Genomic DNA, 14,616 nt, shown 5'->3' with positions numbered 1-14,616 from the left:
CTCACCTATGCTATCCGGGATGACCTCCAGCAGGTTCTGTGTGAGCAGCAGGTCAGTGAGAGCCAGGAGGCCTTTAAGCTCTGAGGGAAGCTCCTCCAGACGATTTTCCGACACATCCAGACACACCAGTCTCCGGAGATTCCCCAGCTCCTACACAAACACACAATAAATACCACTTGCAGTGAGCCGAGGAGGCACAATACAACCATTACCTTCACAGCACAAACAAGAGGATGAAATCTAGTGGGAGCTAATTCTGCATATGTGTAATGCAGTTTTATAAAACATTTTAAGAGAAAAAAAAAAAAAAAAAAAAAAAAAAGAGTTCATGCTACAGGACAGCTTTAAATTTTTTTTTTTTTTTAAACATTTGTAGTACTTACTGGTGGTAATGAGGACAACTGGTTACGGTCCAGCCATAGCTCCCTCAGGTTTGGGAGAGCACCGAGGGTGTCCGGCTAAGAGATGGGACGAAGCAGAGAGGGGAGGGGGGAAAACATGGGGGCATTTTGATTATTTTTGTTAATATTCAATGTGCAACGCCAGAGACTACATGCTCTAAACAACAAACGTAATAGTGCTTCATTCGAAAACTTTCAATGGGGTTGAGGCCAAAGTAAACAGAAATCATGTGCCCCACACACTCTGTAGATAAATTGGATAATTAAGGCAAAGAACTTTGGGATCTGTTATTCCTTACACTATTGTTGAAGCTTAAAAATTGTTTCAGTAAACCATTCAGTATTCGTTTGCAAACCTGGGCTCACTGGGCAAAATTCTCCCCAAATTACCACAAATGCATGTACAAGTGATGAATTAAATTATGAAGAATGTCATGTAAAGCATTGGCTTAGCCTCCGCCCTTGTACGGAATTGTTTACCATCCTATGAGACATGGTGGGCGTTCCCAGGCTTAGAGTGAGATATAGTGCATGCAGGGCCTCAGCTGCTAAACATTAGTTTGGATCATAATTATTGTGGTGGGAATGTGAAAAGGATATTTGTGTTACATGTCACGTGTGTGTGTGTGTGTGTGTGTGTGTGTGTTGCACTAGAAATGCAAATATAAACATAGATTTTAAAGCACAACTGAGGGTGTTTTCAAGAGTAGACAACCTACTGCATCTTAAATCATATGGTTAAAGGGGATGAGTTGTTGACTCACCAAAACTTCCAGTTCATTGCTGCCCAGGTCCAGCTGTTCCAGTTTTACCAGGAAAGAGAGTGACCTGAATATGCACACAAAATAGCACATGCAGTAAGTCACACAAATATGTGCCCTAAAAGAACAAAGAGCAGAACTTTGCAAACTATTACAACATACAATTCATTCACATGTAAGTAGTATGCAAAGAATGTTTTTTTAAAACATACGTTTCTACAGGTAACTTGTAGTTTCTGTCATGTTCTTACACACTAAAATTAATCTTTCCTAAAACTACTCCATTTGTAGGTAAGAGAAGTTCAAACAAAAAAGCAAACAATAGTAAAAGTTATAAAAAAGGAGAAACAATTCCTTATGCATTGTGAGATTATTGTCATTTTGTTTTGTCAATGGGCATTTCTTGTGCTTGATGGAGATAGGGGGAAATTAGATAAGAGGCTGAGCTGTGCATATGTGCGCTGGAAGAAGATGACACTTACGTGGGCAGAGACTTCAGCAGGTTCTCCCTGAGCTCCAACGTCACCAGGTTGGCAAGGCTATAAAAAGAGAGGAGTGGCAGTTAAAAGGAGGCAAGTAAAAGAGAAGGAGTAGAAGGAGTTGGCAGGTTTGGGGAGTAAGAGAGGGAAGAGGAGAGACAGGTTGGTTAGTCAGATGGTAGGTCTGTTCGACCGGGCTGCCTGGCATGATGAGGGGCTCCTCCATCTGTCTGAGCACAGCAGTGGCCAAGAGCCCAGAGACCAGCTGCCTCACAGCCCACTGGGCAACAGAATTACACCCCTTGAAAACCTGCTCAGTCTCCTAATGTATTGAGGAGTCGAAGGCCTTTCGTCTGGCGACATGGAACAGTGTGATGGCCTGATTAGAGAACTTTTACAATTTTGACAAAAATTATAATCATGAGTGTTTGTCAAGTAGCAGTATTCACAATTAGGCCTGCAACTATTTATTATACATCATTTTATCAATTTCTTTGATTATCAATAATAATGTTTTGGGAGCAGAGTTGCAAAATGAACGTGATAAACAATTTGCTGTAAATGGTGAATATGGGTTTAAAATTTGAAATTGTCAATCACTTATGAAGACATGACAAGAGTTACTTTAACTATTTAAGAGCACATTACGTTATATCCCATCAAATTATCTACTATGAGCCATTGTGCATGTGTACTTACTTTCCAATGTCGTTGGGCAACGTCTGCAATGACACGTCGTTGAGTGCCAAGTGAGCCAGCGCTCGGAGTTGAGTGAAACCATCCGGCAATCTGAAGCAAAAAGACATGAGGGAATATAGGGGAGAGAGACTCTTATTCTACTATTAACCCTTTAAATATTCCCATCTGTTAAAGTATTCAGCATCAAAGCTTAGCCAGTTGAACCATTGCTGTTCTATAAGAGGAAGTTATGTATTACGTAAAATGTGGCAAGACATACAATCAGAAAGCAGTGCAACAGTGACTTTATATAGGGATTATCATGGGGATTAACTAGTAGCCAGGTTACGTTTACGTACACTTATGTTTCATACAGAGCCTTGTTTGGTCGGAAAGTACATTGTCATACAAAGCATCATCTCCTCCAGGCATTTGTTCACAATTGTTTCTTAGCAACTGAGTGATTTCAAGAATTGCAGTAATAAATTAGCATAAAGTGCAGACTGTACATTTAAACACACAATACGATTCACTGAACATTTAAAATAGGAAAGTAATTACAGCACATAAATGACACTTATGCTTTGTTTGTTTTTTTCAAAGCAGTGTTACCTTTTCTCTCCCCTTGTTGCATCAAACATATTTTCTCACAGTGATGATGAATAGAGTGATGGGCTGTTCCCACTGACTTACCTGGACAGGGGGTTTCCACTGAAGTCTGCGATCTCCAAGGCCCTGCAAAATTTAATGCTCTCGGGGATCTCAGGAATGTCTGCAGGAGAAAAGAGGAGTTGGGGGGTAAAACAGGCATCAGCACCATGGACACAGATTTAGAGGGGGAATCATATATTATGGAGCCAATCATTTTAAGTTCTTTGTAATCACAGCCAGATGGCCAGGAGCAGGGAAGTGAGAGAAAGGAAGGGAAAAATGAGACAAAAAGCTGGGAGTTGTACTAGGGAGGACATGGTGAAAGTTCCCTATTACATCCTAATTTTCATCACATACAATTTAGAGCGCAATCTTAAATTTTAAGATTTTAGTCTTAAAAGGATAGTGTCCCATGTTTGGTAAAATGCATACATTAAAAGGAGGGTCAAATAAAGAAAAAGGAGAAAAACATTTGTGAGAGATAGATAAAAATAGATAAATATGTTATAATATAGGTTTACAGCTGGATGGTGTTATAGCTTCTTTGATTATAGGGCTTTCCTTTTGGTGTGTTGCTACGCACTTAGTGTTTTTATACTTTATTTAGTTTTTGTTCAAAATGAAAAATAAAGATAAAAACATAAAATGGATAATTTCTTAAATGCTTGCATTGTTTGTGGGCTCACTAATTGCAAAGCAGGTAGATGACTGCACCTTCCCTCCATATTAAGAACTATATTGTGCAAAGACACAAAGAATGCACAAGAAGAAAACTTTTACCACTGGATGCTGCAGATGCAGGTTAAGAAAGCCCTACGGAGCCAAGCAGCCAATAACGCTTATCTGGCTCAGCGTCGTCCTGCAGCAGGGGCAGACAGGCAGGCAGACAGATTGGAAAGGCCCCTACAGGCCACTGCACACTGCTCCTACAGCACTTGATGCAGTGTGCAGCAGAGCAGATGTCTCATATTTACCAAACAGGCCCTTCCTGCCATTGAGTATCACTGTATATTTGTGTGCAGCATGCAAGGACACAGAGAGGGCAAGGGGTGTGTGCGTGTGTGTGTGTGTGTGTGTGTGTGTGTGTGTGTTTGTGTGTGTGCACACGTGTTTCAGCGGATATATTGCAGAAATTAAATAGCAGCCACAAATGAAATGAGTTTGCCCTCAAGTCTCAGTAACGTTTGTAATATTACTTTTGGTTGCATCGTGGTGCTAAATTTCTTTCTTTGTTAGTCTTATAGGAATATTTCAAGGGCATAGAGATTCATGTATGAATGTCTGTTGTGCTTGGGGGTAATAAGGATAATCTGGCAAAAAGGGCCAGCTAATATTTATCTAATGGCTGCTGCTAGTGTGTTGATTATTCAACTGATTTGGCAATGTTCCTGTTGCTTAACCACATGGCAGAAATCATTTTAACCCTTTGTTTTGTGCTTTTCTAGACTCTAGAGAAGAGTGAAAGGTTATTTTAAAATATGTAATTAAAGTAGTGTTAATGGATGGTTTCTAAAGGGCAGGGATCCTAGAGCAATTGACACAAGCGCACAGTGAACTTGTATGTGTATTTGTGTACCATTTCTGGAGATGTCCAGTTCCACCAGCTGCATGAAGTTGGCAACCTCAGGAGGGAGTCTCTGGATCTCATTGTCACTCAGGCCGAGCTTCCGTAGGTTTAGTAGTCTGAAAAAAGGCTGTGGAGACACATACATACTTTCTCATACAATCTTGCCAGGATGCATTTCAAGGAAAATGTTTAACGATCAAATGTTATTGGTAATACTATAAAATCTATAAAATCCTATACAGAAGTGGTAAAGACACTGCAAAAGCTTAATAAAGCGGGTTGCAAATAACGATTGTTTTCATTATGGATTATCTGCAGATTATTGTTTTATAAAACATTTGGTCTATAAAATGCCACTTGTGAAAAAGTTCCCAGAGCCCTAATTGACATGTTCAAATTTATTATTTTGCAGACCAACAGTTCAAAAGCCCAAAATATTTAATTTACTACACTGTAGGACAAGACACAAGCAACAGATCCTCACATTTCAGAAACTGGAACCTGAGAATGGTTGAGTATTTGCTTGAAAAAACAACTTAAATGATGTTGTTTATCGAAATACGACTTATTTAAGTCAAAAATTCAGAATTGATCAAGTGGCGAAGAACCTGTCGCAGGTGAGATTAGGGCGTTCACGAATCCACTTTTGCTAGTTTAACGGTGGAAATAAGGGTCCGTGCGCCAGGCTTGTCTAGTTTCTTAATTAATCATAGGTGCGTTTTGGGCGTAACATGCAATAAACCAATCCGTGTAATCTCCCATTCCCTTTAAAAGCCAGGCGCGTTTGTACCTTGGCACATTGCTATTATGATGCTAAGCAGGAAGGAGAGATTTTTAGGAGAAGAAACTGATCTGCTCGTGCGTAAAGTGAAAGCGCACATTATAATACTATTTCACATTGTAATATTTTTTTATTTGTAATCCTTGCATGTTTGTGTGCTGCTGGCCGACCCTGTGTGTGTAACAAGCATAGTGTGTGCGCGCTGTGCTTGAGGCTAGGCGCATTTGACTAATGCGCTGTTAAAATAACAATGAAATGCTGCGTTATTGACTTTAGACCAGGTTTTTGTTGGTCAATGGCGCGGTGACTTTCCGTTGCCTCAAGATAGCAATACGCCAAGAATGCACCTGAACACACCTCCCTGTAAGACCAGCACGCCCATGGGTGCACAGATGGGCACAGGTGCACTGGATGGGAAATTGACACTTTCGTCGGGCTTTGCGCTGCGCCTGCGTCGGGTGCAAGATAGGGCCCATTATGTTAAGATTACTGTTGGCGTTTTATATGTTGCATACATTTCTGTCTGCCTTAACTAGGCTAGAACTGTACTGCAAACGCACAAAAAAAATCCTGTATATTCAGACGAGGGCCATTTCCAGGACTGGTTTTAAAAACATTCCATCGTCATATTCCCAATAACTCCTCCTCACCATGGCAACGTCAACCAAACAAAGCGGCTTTCGATAGGAAAGCTGAGGAGAGTGCTGCGGCTGTGACCATGCCAAGTGCTTTCACAAGAGCCTGGTTGTTGGACAGGACAGCGTTCAAAAACATTCCTCCGCCAGCCACGCTGTGTGCGTCTATGCGTGTGTGTGTGTGTGTGTGTGTGTGTCTGTCATCTGCCGTTAAGATGGACTGACAAGACAAGCTGGCGGGGAACAGCAAGAGTAACAGGCCAAAACTATGCAGTGATTAACCCCTCAATAAGTCCCTGGTTCTGCAACCCACAGAGGACCCACTGTCTGCCCTGTCAAAAGCCAGTCGACTTCTCAGACGCTGTAAGGGAGGAAGACTCTTGAAAACTTGCAGACTTGGGCTTTCTGTGGTAGGAATTTGTAACTCATTATTCAGTGATGCTTTCTGAACACAGGGTGCACAGACATCTGCAAGCCTAAACCTTAATTCAAATTAAACCTCAGGCTTTCAGCAAGGCTTTCTCCTAAAAACAATCCTGGTGTGTAAATTAGTATACTTAATTGAATAATCCAGACAATTTCCAACCTCCTCCTTGGCCACGGGGATTTAAGTTTTTGAAAACGCAGCACTGTTACACACCGTTTTCCAAACTGTTGAATAAACATGCAGTGAATCAGATAACACAAAACCTTCTTTGATGTGCATTGTCAGATTTCTGCTTGACAAAAGTGGGAAAACACACATGCACACAGTCCACACACTCAATACAACACGCTGTGAGACAGCCTTGCAATCATGCTGGCAAAGAGAAGAATGCTGCAGTTCAGCTGTTCCTAGATGACAGACATTTCCTGCCCTTAACTAGTTATGTATTGTGTTTGGATGGGTGGCTACAGCAGCAAGGTTTTTCCCAGAAATCTGTTTGGGGTTTGCTGAAAGTGCAAGACAGTTTGTCAATACTTTCCCAATTATAGTAGTATACTTCATACTAGTGCCTGATGGAGTGAAATAGGCAGAGAAGGGAGGACATGAATATAGGAAAGGAGAGAGCCAGAGAGAGAGAGACAAAGAGGGTGTTGGCTCACTGAGTAGCAGGTGACAGGTATCAGATGACAGGAACAGGAAACAGGAGGAGATGAGGCCAACCATGTGACCCAGGGCCAAGCCCAGATGGGAACCAGCCCCCAGGAGGGGAGGCAACCTTGCTAGCAGAACAGGTGACATTCGGAGACTGAAAGCCTCTCAGAGAAACAGTGTTCAAAAACACCTGAAAACTCAGATATTAGAACACACTTCAAAACATTATGTTAACTCTCTACAAATGCTGATGAAAAGCTTCAGGTTATTCTTTAACTTCCCACGGCGAGGCAGTACTCTCATACCAAAGTATGACAAGTATGGACAATCAGCAATTCTTCCATTCAGGCTAAACCAATCACCCAATAAAATCTTTTGCAGCAGTGCATTCCTGTCCTCTCTTGATACCATCCAGAGCACAATCAGTGATGAGGGGAAAGCTAGACAGTAATTCATGCCTGAGAACCAGTAATTATAAACACTCACAAAGATGGCCATTCATTTCAGAGTGGGCACTCACAGACAGGCTTGCTGGTATTTTTTAAGAAACAACCACCCAATTCTCATACCAGCTTTTCTCCAGCATTAAATAAATATCACAAAGATTTGATTTTCAACATGTTTATCTCGTTAGTATGTTTCTAAGAAACTGTAAGATTCTGAATAACTTCAATCAAATACTGACATTTAAAATAAGTAACATTAATAAATAAGGATGGGCTGGTTACCGGGTTCAAGGTATACCGCGGTTTGAAAAAGTCACGGTTTCAAAACCACTATAATTTTCTGTCATACTGTTCCTAAGGTATGAGCTGGTTTTTAAGGACAGAAAGTGCAGTTTAGAAATCCCTCTCCCTGATAGTGTGCAGTGTTTCAAAATAAAGTACATTGTGTTCAATGGAAAAATATATTTTTTTTTTTTTTTTTACCCAGACATTTCAAAAATAATACATGTATAAGCTGTCATCGTAATACAGTGAAACCGTGATATTTTTGATGAAGGTTATCATAGCGTCAGAATCTCATACCGGCCCATGCCTAGTAATAAATATTTTCTTTGATGCATCTATACTTTTGGAACAGTCAATAACAATACTAGAAATGCTATTTCATCAATGAAAACTGGATCTGATTTCCCTGCCCTTTCCTACTGACTGACGTACTTTCAAATTAAACAATGGAGAACCGACAGTGTTATACGGGTCAATGGGTCACTTGGAATAACAAGCGGGAGCAGTGGGATTTAGTGTACCGCCACCGTACCTTCATTGTATTAGTGAGCCACAACAGTCTGCTCAGTGACTCAGGCAGTTGTTACAGGACTGCGCTTGTGTGTGTAACCATTTATAGAGTGAGGTGGCACGTTGGTTAGAACCAGTGTGCTACATTTCCTTTACAACTTTGCAACTGGGATGTTTTAATGAGGGCCTTGTGAGAGTTGTTTGCTTAAGGAAGGGAGTGAATCTGTGAACAGGAGGATATAATACGGTGAAACAGAAAGGAGTGAGAGGGGAGGTAGATAAATGATAGCCATGTCAGCAGAGGGCAGTGTGAGGTCTCCATAGCACTTACTGTACGTATTACATAGCATAACAATCACCACAGCCTATTTGCGAACCATCATCAAAATAGAATTTACCAGTTTTGCTCATGGCTAAAGAAAGAGGGGCAATTCAATTCAAAAGTCTTAGGGCTGCAACTAACGATTATTTGTATTGTTGATTAATCTGTCAATTATTTTCTCGATAAATCGATTATTCGTTTGGTCTATAAAATGTCATAAAAATGAAACAAAAAATGTCAATCGGTGTTTCCTAAACCCCATGATGAAGTCCTCAAATGTCTTGTTTTGTCAACAACTCAAAGATTTTTTTATATTTCATATGAAATGATTCAAACTGATAGTCTGCAATTAATTTAACAGTTGACAACTAATCGATTAATCTTTGCAATTCTACTCCACAAAAAACAATCAGAGAACCGCAAGCAAACTAGCCACCTGGTAACGTCTTATGGTGTGTATCCATTGTCAGTGTCATTTCAACGCTTCCCATTCATTTCTATGGAAGCAGCCGGGCAATGCATTCTGGTAACGTTGACGAACGACACCACTATTGTGGTTGGTTTTGAAATCTGGGAGCAGCCAGCCCCACGTGACGCATTCCTCCAATCAGCTGCAGCCATCGCAGTTGTAGGAGGGTGTAGACTGTTTTATTTGCTTGTCAGTGGTCACTGAAGAGAAACCGGTGGCAAGCCCACTAGCGTGCAATGCGTATATGGACACGTACAATCAGCTTTGGTAACTAAAACAAAACATCAAATTGTATGTGATTCATAAATAAAAAAGTTAGAGTCACGCCTGTGCCCATGTACCCTCCTAAACTACTTTAGATTCCAGAGAAAAAAAGAAGTAGGTAAATTACATTTATGGTGGTAAAGACAACTATGAGAACTTCCACAGCTGCACAGATTCTGTTGGACTATGATAAGGTTTCACACAGGGGAGGATTGGGTCCGCGCAACATCCACAATGTGACCAACTCAAGCTAGTGTGAAATGAGTTCTGCGGTGCTAGTACTTATTTGAGATATCCCCCATTATTATACAGTGAATGAAGCCTCGTCACCCATGAGCAACCTGTGACAGAGACCTCTGTGTGTGTGTGTGAGTGTGTGTGTGTGTGTGTGTGTGTGTGTGTGTGTGTGTGTGTGAGCAAGGCTACACAAAAAAAACCCACTGCACTTCAGTGAGTGTGTGCAGCATCGTAAAAAATGCTCTGCTTTGTCTTATCTGAATCACCCTGCTTAGCTTACATTCCACTCAGACAATGTTAATTTGCCTCAGTATGTGTGTTTGTATGTGTCTGCATGCATGTCTGTAGACTTCCTTAAGTCACAGGATAGAGGATCCTGTGCTGTAGGTCTGATAGTCAGTACTGTTTACAGAGTCTTAGTTTTACTTTGGTTAAGGTTGCCAGGACATCTGGCTACAGTAGTAGGACTCTGCATGTGTGTGTGTATCAGGGCGAAAGAGCAGTATGTTAAAATGCATACTTGTGTGTTAATGTGTATTAGCAGCGGTGGGTGTTTATCTAAGAGTGTTTATGAGTGTGTTTATGTGCAGTGGAAGAGACTGTAAATTCACAGGGTGGAACGTTAATGCTTGTGGACCTCACATTACTCCAAAGAAAATAATTAAAATGTGACTATACATCCAAGCAGCAAAGTGTGTACGTTTGTGACACATGTGAGTAAACCTTATGTTCTCTGCAAGTAACGTCCTACTGTAGGTGCAGTGATCCGAACCCTGATGTTCACAGAGGCTACAGTGTTCCAGTCAAATGACTCCATTTAGCTTACAGTTACCCTCCAATCAGACCACCCACCCATCCCCACCCCCACCCACCCACACACACCTCAGGAAGAAGCACATTTAGTGTGCAGGAGACCATTTCTGCAGAGGCAAAGGTGTACAGTCTTGGCATCTTGTGAAACAAAAACAAAAAAGGGCTGAACCATCTTGATCAAGTCTCAGCTCGCCTACAGAGGCATTTAATCAATGGACCCACACATCTCTAAATTTGCTAGAAAGAGAAAACCGAATTACATACCATCCCTAAACCTCTTATTCTTCCCATTTTTCTGTTTTACGCTAACCCACTTTCTTCCCTCTGTAAGTGGATGTCCTGTTCACACATTCCCAAGCCTCTTAATCTTGTGCCAAATCTGCCCCTGTCGGCCTAGTCTGCATGTCCCTCTTTCCAATATCAATTCCCTCACAATGCACACAAACTATACACACACTACTGGGGTGAGGGGCTCAAAAAGAGGGGAGGGGAGAGCACATGCTTTTGTGCCTGCCTGGACTCTTTTAGCGGCCGGGGAAATAAAAAGCGGAGAGGATTTGGTTGACTGAGTAACTTGGTCAGTCACTCAAATGGTGAGCCTCATTACTGCACCCTTGTTTCTATAGATAGCTGCAGTCATTGTTGTGGTATAAACTCAGTACATGAGTGAGCACAGACACAAGGCAGTTCTGCAATAAGAATCAGTCCTCCTCTTCCTAAACTTAATATCTTCAGTGCAGAGTTATATGAAGCTAAAGCAACAGCAAAACTACACGCTTAGTCATTTCAAGTCATATGGGCTGATGTTGCTCTGCTGCTTGGCCAAAGCATCCCCTCCCCCTGTAGAAACCCAAAGTTCCCAACACTTCTACACATGAATGACAAACTGGTCCTCTTCCCCTCCCTCCTTCCCACTGCTCTCTCTCTCTGCTGCTCCACCTCTCTGGGTTCCCTCCATTTTCCTTGGCAGAGGGACAAAGGCCAAGCAGCCAGCCCCACACAGGGCTGTCAGTCACAGGCCAGCTCTCATTGACCCCCTCCCTGCACCCCGGCCAGGGGATTCCTTCATTGACCGAAAGGGCACCACAGAGAAGACAGAGAGGCTAGAAATGGAAGGATGAAGACTTGAAAAAGGAATGTTACAAAAGGATAACAAAAGGCAGGAATGACTAAGAAGGATAGAGAAAGAAAGTGGGGAGAGCAGTGCAGAGAAGAAAAGAAAGATTGTGTGCAAAGTAGAGAGGAGAGAGCTGAGAAAGAGGGGACTGACGGTGGATTATTAATGAAGAATAAAGGGTAAACAATGGATTCCCACAGAGCTCTAGATACTCTGCACCACTAATGGGGACAGAGACTTGTCCACACTGACCCAACAAATTGTCTCAACAGACTACTGACTCGCCGCTCTTCTCTCTGACAGATAAATAATGTCATTTATTAATCAAAACATGCAACAAATAGACTATTAACAACAGACTATTAACGTGGTTTAGTCTGGTCCATTGTGGCCCATATGCATTGTGGAGTACAACGCTCCCATTGGCCTCATCATAAAACCCAAACACATCAGGCCGACAATGCAACCATCCGCCTACCCACAACTATAAACCTACATCCCACTTCCTCTGCCCTCACCCACTGTCTCCCACACACTCTCGCTCTTTTGCTTGCAGCTCGGGTGTATTATTTGTGAGACAGAAACGAGCACGAACAACCAAATTTCCACAAAACACACCAGCATTACACTGCTGAATTGAACCTATGTATTCTAATATCGTCAGTGAAACATGCTCACACACAACCTACCTGGCACATAAGTAGGCGTGTGGGTGTGTAGGTCTTTGTATGGCCATGTAATTGTGTTTGTGTGCCATTGTAAAACACTGTGCGTATGTGTGCGAGTGTTAGTGTTTCACTTAAGTGGCACTTTCAGCCGTGACTTCCCCCTATCCGGCACCAGTCCCTCAGCAGGCCACACAGAGAGAAGGGCGTGGTAAAGCTGGTATGACTGACAGCATAGCTAACTCCCATCAACTTACACCTGTCCTGGTGACTTTGATCTGTGTGGAGAGCAAACACAGCCGAAAGCGATGCCTACCACTACACAGCTGTTTTATACTACAGTAGCCAAATCCAGTTCTGACAATAAGACATTGAGGAGAGTTAAAAGCTGTAGCTACTAGCTATAAGAACAACCTATTTTGGTAACAGTACTGCCAACATTTGCGTGATGAGGTAAAGATTTGCGCGTGTGGTGCTTGAGATTCCCGGGATGAATAGATCAGCTTTAAAAACAACACATAAAAAAAATTAAATAATGTTTGTATACATACATGTTCCATATTTGTGTTTTTTTTTTTAAACAGGTGAGCTCATTTCAATAGTTGAAATGAAGCCCCTTGAGGAAAAGCCAGCATTTTATATTTTACAGGCTTAAAGAAGTAATGAAGTAAGGGCAGAGCCTTAAAATTGCATCCCCAACTAATGCACTTGTAGCACCTGGGGCAACAAATAGTTATAAACATACTTGCATAAATAGTCTCTCTTGTTCTGTCTGTCCTCTGCCATGTTTTCTTGAGTGAGGATTAGTCAGGGCAGAGTCAGTAAGGAATGGATGGATGCATTTACACAGTTTATATACTGTATGTGTGTTTATGATTGTGTGTGTGTGTGTGTGTGTGTGTGTGTGTGTGTGTGTGTGTGTGTGTGTGTGTGTGTGTGTGTGTGTGTGAGTGTACACTCTGGATAAACAGAGGGAAACCTGGAAAGACTGCTTGTGAAAAGGGGGAACCTTTAGGGCAAAATGACTGAAACAATGACAGTGTGGCCACAATAAACACCTTAAAACTACCTACTGAAAATACAGTACAGCCAGATAGTGTTTCCACTAAGCCACTGCGAGTGCCAAAAAACATGAACATTAAAAACCACAGTGACAACTAGTGCTTTTCCCCCTCTGCCTCCTGGGAATGCTGATTAGTTTTGTTGAGTTGACACTACTATTATGTTTCAGTGGATCCGGATTGAATTTAGCCAAATGTGTAGCCTGGAATGTTCCACTTATAGATTCCCATTTGACAGCTGTACATACATGTCAACGCAAACAGTAAAATAAATAGAAAGCCTATATATCACACTTGGGTCTGTTGTTGTAGACTCCAGAGAGCGACAGATGAAGATATAGAGAGAACAGGTGGGCATGGCATCGGTGGCTAAGAGGCTCTTCCACTCACAAATATACATGGCCATCTCTGTGGCACAAGCACATGTACAACACTAGGATTTTGAAAAATATTTACCTTCTTACTATATTCCCAGCTTAGCTGTGGAAACATATTAAATAGGACAGTTTTGATATACTTGCCACCCATTGATATACTTGCCACCCATGCCCACTTGAGGCAGTTTTCTATCGATGTAAATGTTCAGGTGCAAAATACTTTATTTACTTCCCAAAGATAGATGTATGATAGTGGCAAATGCTATGGCACTCTTGGTTATGATTCTGTAACAAAAAATGGTGATTGCAATGTACAGTAAAGCTTTATCTAAAAATAGATGAGTAATCCCTCCAACGTAGCCCTACCGGTGGACTAATCACTGCTTTGGTTACTAAAACCATGTCAACAACTTAAACACCGTGAAAGAAAGAGGGAGAAATTGTGGCATTTTTCCATTACATGGCATCTGCTTGACTCGCTTCTACTCGTCTTTTTTGGTTTACCATTACGAAAAAAAAAAGTCTTTTTTTAGCATCCGTTACCTTGTACCTCACGTTATGGCTCCGTAGCAGACGTTTTTGTAAAAATAGGCTAACGATTGTGTCATAACCAAGTGACTTACTGTCGCACAGTAGAGGAATTACCGTATAGTACAGGAGAAGCTCGCAGGCAGTTTAGACTTACATTAGCCGTTTAGGTTTAATTACTAATGTTAACTAGCATGTTAGTTAGCAATAATTAGCCTGTGCTTATGTTATCTCCTTACATATACCTGCACTCTCCGTCTCTATAAGATTGGGAATGATTGAGATTTCTCTTGGCACAGCTACCAGAAGACTTACAACTTTCAGACACGTTGCTCACGTCACATTTACGTTGTCTCTGTCAGTTGGAGGCTGCGAGAGACAAAAAGCAAGAGATCACCGGAAAAGTGCTTCTAATAGCCTTCACTGGTCTCCATCCCGAGCAACGGGGTCTATTGGTCCATTATATATATGTCAATGGGCATGAGGCGGCA

The 14,616-nt window shown here is 41.7% G+C and overlaps 1 protein-coding gene across 11 annotated transcripts in view; it reads right to left on the bottom strand.

The window, feature by feature from the left end:
* Positions 1-14,616, bottom strand: part of scrib (scribble planar cell polarity protein) — a 69,448-nt gene that overhangs the window by 35,484 nt on the left and 19,348 nt on the right. For all 11 annotated transcript variants that reach the window (XM_028569074.1, XM_028569077.1, XM_028569080.1 and 8 more), the window contains exons 2-8: positions 4,547-4,664; positions 3,013-3,091; positions 2,341-2,430; positions 1,645-1,701; positions 1,166-1,229; positions 384-458; positions 6-150 (exon numbers count right to left, since the gene is read on the bottom strand). In XM_028569074.1, coding sequence (XP_028424875.1) covers positions 6-150; positions 384-458; positions 1,166-1,229; positions 1,645-1,701; positions 2,341-2,430; positions 3,013-3,091; positions 4,547-4,664 — 628 coding nt within the window. The remainder of the gene's footprint in view (positions 1-5; positions 151-383; positions 459-1,165; positions 1,230-1,644; positions 1,702-2,340; positions 2,431-3,012; positions 3,092-4,546; positions 4,665-14,616) is intronic.

Source organism: Perca flavescens, chromosome 22 (assembly GCF_004354835.1).
Source record: "Perca flavescens isolate YP-PL-M2 chromosome 22, PFLA_1.0, whole genome shotgun sequence".
NCBI classification, from domain to species: domain Eukaryota; kingdom Metazoa; phylum Chordata; class Actinopteri; order Perciformes; family Percidae; genus Perca; species Perca flavescens.
This window is presented reverse-complemented; position numbering and strand designations above follow the sequence as displayed.